Source organism: Varroa destructor, unplaced genomic scaffold (genome assembly GCF_002443255.2).
Source record: "Varroa destructor unplaced genomic scaffold, Vdes_3.0 BEIS01000006.1, whole genome shotgun sequence".
Taxonomy (NCBI): Eukaryota; Metazoa; Arthropoda; class Arachnida; order Mesostigmata; family Varroidae; genus Varroa; species Varroa destructor.
Window position 1 is genome coordinate 28,043,744 of NW_019211459.1, and position 5,844 is coordinate 28,049,587.

The following is a 5,844-nucleotide window of genomic DNA, read 5'->3' on the forward strand; positions in this document are numbered from 1 at the left end:
TCAATTGATCCTTGAGGTCGATTTGATTAGACTCAGCGTTCTACTCTCCATTCGGTCCAAGTTCCCATTCGGTGTCTTTATCGTTACATATTTGCGTTGCTGCCAATGAGTGCTATATTTGTCTAGATTGCAAGCGTATCAGTCTATTTATTAGTCCCATGTATAGCGTTCGCATTAATACTAGAAGGTAATTCAACTTCGTCTGCCTTTTTTTTTTTGCGCTATCTTTTTCCTCTAATAATCGGTAGTTTTTCTCCTGCTAATAAAAGCTAACGTTGGGCTGACTAGATGGCCGCTGCGACTTGCTGCGGCCCCCAAAAGCAGAGCTGGGGTATTGCCTAATAAGAGTTAGCAGAGCCAAATATTTTGGGACCCACTGGCTTTAACGTTGACAACAGCTGCAGCATTCAACAGTCGATCATTTGGGCGCTAGGAGTGATTTGGTCGGCGATCGCTTTTCACAGAGCCGCCGCCGCCGCCGCCGCCGCCGTCCCTCTGACAGCAAAGCACAGCCTCTGACTCCAACAACCGTTGCTTCACGGTAGTAGAATGGAACACGGTTCGGTGGATAACGTTTAACCTATACCGACAGAATAAGCGACGCATATACTTACGCGGGGAAGAAATATACGCGTTATTTTGCTAAAAGGACGCCGAGTTTTCGTTGCAAGATAACATGAAAGCTAGAAAACGGTCAACTGGCAGGCCATTGTGAAAAAGCCAAATCAACGGTTTGCTGTTGCTGTTGTTGTCTTCTTGATGTGGCTTAGCGCCACGCAGTGGGATTACCGATTGTCTGTGTTCATTCTAGACGTTTGCTGACCGGCACTCGTTTGCAGAGAGCGACAGCAGGGTTGCTATGTCTATGTCAGTGCAACTGATCTTAATAGTGGCATCTGCTGCCATCGCGCTTTTTAGAACCGTTCAAAGTGAAACTCATCTAGCTTCTGATAGTCTCGGAGTAAGTTATGAGTTCAAGTTACACGTGGATGCTGGCCGAGAGGAATGCTTCTATCAGTACGTGGAGCAGAATGCCTCAGTTTACGTCGCCTTTCAGGTAAGCATTGCAGGTGCCAGCTGTAACGACAGTAATCATCAACAGATCGTTTTTCTTATTAGTGGTGCACGTACAAAATGTCCATATGTAGCTGGGTACCGAGTAGCGAACACAGAAATAGATTTGGCAGATGAGTCAGTGACAAAGAACTGCGGCCATGTATGGATATATGTGTGTGCGTGTGTACTTGTCAAAAACGTACATTAGCTAACGTGCGGAAGGTACTATAAAGCGAAGTGGTAAATGGCAACACTAATATCGAGCAAAATAATCGAAACTGTGATTTTATGATGTTCTTTTAAATACATTAAAGATTGAATGGATGTACTGAAGTCCCAGGACATGTAACGACACATTTTTTTTAGCAGTAAGCGATGCTCGTAAATGCTGCGTATAGATATATACGACAAAAGCTGTGCGTAATCAGCAATACATACATTTCTATGAGAAATGTTCACGCTGGCATAGCGTTTACCATCGCTCCAAACTTCTATAAAACTACTTGTTTGTGATATCACTTAACAAAATTTTTATATGGTGTCCTTGAGGGAAAACCCACAGGCAATGGCAAGGCCCAGAAACATTTTAATGCCTTATCTTAAGTTTATGGAAAGGAAATTTCAAATTTACTCCAATCAAGTTCGTACAGTTGTAGTCCGTTGCAATTAATTAATGAATATAGGCTGAAATAATATTATCTTCCAATTACTTATTAAAAAATTCCATCTTTAATTCCATCTTTCTACTTGAAGTGCAATACTTCAGTAGGATATGGTTGGTGTAGATATATTGAGAATATATTATGCTATTTTTTACACCAAAAAGCAGGCTTATTCAAAGAGAAAATAAAAACTAAGTAGGCATACTGTAACCGTGAACAACACAGATTCCAAAGTACGATATTTTTTTTATAAAATAGGCTGCAGTACTTCGTTATATTGTTTATTATTTAGAATTAGCGTACCTCGTCGAAAGCTATAATAAAGGAATAGTTCCTATAGGGTTAATAAAATATTAATATTTGAAAAATTTCGAACTTAAGACTCCAATTTCTCTTAAAACCTAATGACGGATTCAGGTGATCCGTGGTGGGAACGGACGTGCGGCGTTTTCTGTTACGTCCCCAACCGGGCACGTTCTTCTTCCATATGACTGGAAACCGTCAGCGGAGTTCGAAGAGCACGAGGCTGCCATAACAGGACATTATCAGCTTTGCATCGACAACAGTTTATCTCATTTTGCAGAAAAGCTTGTTTCGATTTACTTCAATTCTTTTAAACGCGACAACTGGAATGATTATATCGCCGAAATCGAAAAGCATGGTCTTACAGTCAGCAATTTCACGGTAAGAATAGAGCGAAAAGTAAATGAACTATAACTCGCTTTCTTTTAGAAAAAAAAATTTGATATCTTTCTCTAGCGCGACTGATTTTTAGAAAATAAATGCACCACTAGATAAACATATGACCGGCTAAAGAAGCATCCGGCCGGAGTAGCAGCAACTGTATCTTCACCCCTATCAAACGACATGCAAAACAATGTGCGCATAACTAATTTAGATGATAACCTATACACGACCCCCTTTGCCTCTAAGCAGGTTGTGTGTAGGCATATAAATAATTACTCTTATTCGTGTCGTATTAGTGAACTCGAGCTAGTACGTAACATGGCCTCGGTAAGAGGTGAGAATTTTTTAATTAACGTACTGTAATATTTCTGTATTCACCTTTTAATAACATGTGTGTGGCATAAATGTGTATATGTATATACATGCATACATATATATATATTACGTTCCATATTTTCTCAGGGTAGCAAGGTCAATGATTTAGAGATTCGAACCTCGTATGCAAACGCCTGGGCTGCTCTACGCGTTGGAGACATTTTTGAGTAATATAATTACCTGTTTATGCGCTAGGCCTCCCCCATCTTGTTTTGGCAGCACGTGGTTTCGAACCTGATCAGACAGAACGGTGTTAGGCATACCTGTCAGCCGAATGAAAATTCTTAGTGATTTTTTAAGGAAACTATTTGTCGCTATGTGTGTCTTTGTAGGTACATATGCATTGAGTGTACAATCCAATGATCTCGTAATGGTCAGCGCACGCGTTTGTGGTAGGCTGTATCGATGACTCTGCAAACTCCATCATCAGTACTATGACTTGAAGCTTTTTTATATCCACACCTATTGGAATATTCATAGATATTATTAGAAGCTATTCTCTCTTTTCCATGGAAGTAAATGCAGCGTTAATGACCTATACCATGATGATCTCGTTTCAGTCGGCGGTGGAGAAGCTAGAGACAAATCTAAATGAAATGGCGAAGTACCAAGAACATACACGCAACTCCCTTGTGGTTGACTGGTACCTTCTTAAAGGTAACAACTCATGGGTGCTCTATTGGTCGATATTGCAGTGTGCCGTTATCGTTCTCGCAACAGCTGGACAAGTTTATCTCATCCGGAGTTTCTTTAGCGATCCACGAGATTCGGGTGGGAGAAGCAAAACTCGAATCTGAATTGCTCTGTTTTCATCCAAAAGCATATAGAAAGCTCAATTAGCTACAACAACAGACAATTTGTGGTAGTTAATAATGAAAACGTGTGGGATTTTCAAATGTGAAAGGGTGCTCGTTAACTGGACTTAATGAGACAGACCTGTTGGTCTGGGTCAGGGTGATTCAGCAACATAATTATAACATAGATCGAGAGTGATGTGATGGATTGTATCCCATCTGGATATGTGCCCTGGCACCCTTTTAACACAGTATAAGAGAAAATCGCATTTCGTTATGTATAGTGTACCCTTGTACTTCGTATTTAAATATTTTTGCCTGTACAGTAAGAAAGCAACATTCCTGGGGCTAATATTTTCTAGCTAGAATTCGTAAGCAATTCAAAATCTAAAATTATTCTATATCTTCGGGCCTACAGAGGGCATTTATAGTTATCCGACCTGTTTCTATAAAGGTTTATATTGTTAAACTTCAGTAAATCGACGATACATTTTTTTTAAATGAGTGTGCCTATATACATCCATATAGATGAAGTACTAGTATATAATAAGAATGCATAGATGCATAGACGTCGTTGATATCAGACAATTAAGTGATGCACGAAAGATGCAGAGACTTTGTTTATTGACACCAGAGGGCCGCAAGAACGGAGCAGCTGTGTAACGAGTAGCAATCTGATGCTTTATTGTCATGTAGGACTTCGATGGTGATAAAATGCTACGTTTTCTTTGCTGAGAATCCATTTGCCGATATGCAGCCAAAAAACAGAAAATGCATGCCGCAATGTCTTCGCGCGGTTTGTCTCTCTCATTTGTTAACAGGTCTTTGTAGTTGTTAACGTGCAAGGTCTCTGTGTTTTTGCATCCGAGAGCCAAGCTATTGTTCTGGAGATATCTGTACAACAATCATACTGACATTAAGTATAATACGTATGCTGAAGTAAGAAAAAAGCGTTTTTTTTTTTCATAAAATAGTCATTTTCTGATAATTGATTAAATGCATATAACCGTGAATTTTTTTTTAAAAAAACATGTGCAAATATTACCTGTAATTCAAATTTCGTTTTTTTTTTACAATTACGTATTTTAAAGTAATCTATATAGCGACGCTTCTAATAGCGATGATAGAATAAAAGGTCTATTCTGATATCAAACTGTCAGGGAAGCATTACTAAATCGTGGTTGTGCAATAATCATAGAGTTCGTGATGAATGCTGTCAAAAATGGCATGTTATTCGATGACTTTCATGGGAACAGCTGGAAACTACCACGCGTTCGCATATCCCTCTTCCAGTGTCTCTACGTTTTCTCAATACAAATATCATTTTCTCCTGTTCAATGTCCTCACGAACTAGACTGGGGCTTTCATGTATTTTTTGCAAAAATGTAAATACCAAATTCTGCCCAAGGTTTCCTCCTTCAAAAACTAAATCTCTCTAAGATGCAAACCTTAGAGAGATTTGGTTACCTTTTATATTCGTTTTACTTCATTTAATCTTGTCACTTCTCAATATTTTTGGAGTAATCGCGTCATTACCAAGTTAGTTTTTCAATCAATAATTTGTGCTGTTCGAAGTTCTTTTTAACAGTACAAATGTTTGAGTTTCTTTTTCCTTTATATGTGACTTGAACAAATAGCATTTTTATAAATACTTGACTGTCTATGAACAATCTTTTTATCAACAAGTCCCTTATGGTAAGATGCAGGCGATGTTCTGGTACCGCTTAATAAAAGCCCTATTGCTAAGAAAATGCTGCCTAATACTGATGAAGGCTGTTATATGCGTTATTGAAATGGTGGATAATGCGTTTCCTTTATAGTAGTTATAACTAAATATTAAATTTGAATGAAATGAATGGCTTCGCAAATGTAAACTAATATACTATAAAAAGGGTGTTACATTGCAAAAATGTAGAAGTGTTCTCGCAAGTAGTCACAAAAAGTGAGCGATGTCGGGGTTATTTACTAAAAATGCTATATTCGTAGAATAAATACATCCTAATAAGTGTTCTAGCGTTTTTTTTAGTAAAGTATGAACTTTTCTCGTACCGTTCGCAAACAATTGATTAAAACGTCGGTCCCGGTACGAAAGAAAAAATTGAATTTGCAACACCTATACAGCGCTTTACTAGTCAGTGAGCTTCCACCTGGATGGTTGGCGAGCTATGCGTAGACTCTATGCTTTGTTTTCTGACGACTGCTTTTTTGAGGAGCTCCATATAATGTTTGTACACGAGTTGAACCGGCTTTCAGCGATCACATAGATGGAT

The 5,844-nt window shown here is 38.6% G+C and overlaps 1 protein-coding gene across 3 annotated transcripts; it reads left to right on the forward strand.

Moving 5' to 3' along the window:
• Positions 1–373: 373 nt before the first annotated feature.
• Positions 374–5,579, forward strand: LOC111252846 (transmembrane emp24 domain-containing protein 1-like). 3 transcript variants are annotated; one of them, XM_022811379.2, is made up of 3 exons: positions 374–1,057; positions 2,136–2,402; positions 3,341–5,579. In XM_022811379.2, exons 1-3 carry the CDS (start codon positions 860–862, stop codon positions 3,575–3,577), a joined length of 702 nt encoding a protein of 233 aa, XP_022667114.1. In that variant the 5' UTR covers positions 374–859; the 3' UTR covers positions 3,578–5,579. The 3 variants fall into 3 exon arrangements, with proteins under 3 accessions (XP_022667114.1, XP_022667115.1, XP_086849649.1); XM_022811380.2 differs by lacking the exon at positions 374–1,057 and adding an exon at positions 1,084–1,278; XM_086993523.1 differs by lacking the exon at positions 374–1,057 and adding an exon at positions 1,539–1,696.
• Positions 5,580–5,844: the final 265 nt, after the last annotated feature.

What these genes read in the sequence shown, in the direction of transcription:
- LOC111252846 (XM_022811379.2), top strand. Translation starts at nt 860, where the DNA reads ATGTCTATGTCAGTGCAACTGATCTTAATAGTGGCATCTGCTGCCATC. An exon ending in CAGTTTACGTCGCCTTTCAG is followed by an intron (nt 1,058 to 2,135) that starts GTAAGCATTGCA and finishes TGACGGATTCAG; the next exon opens with GTGATCCGTGGTGGGAACGG. An exon ending in TTACAGTCAGCAATTTCACG is followed by an intron (nt 2,403 to 3,340) that starts GTAAGAATAGAG and finishes ATCTCGTTTCAG; the next exon opens with TCGGCGGTGGAGAAGCTAGA.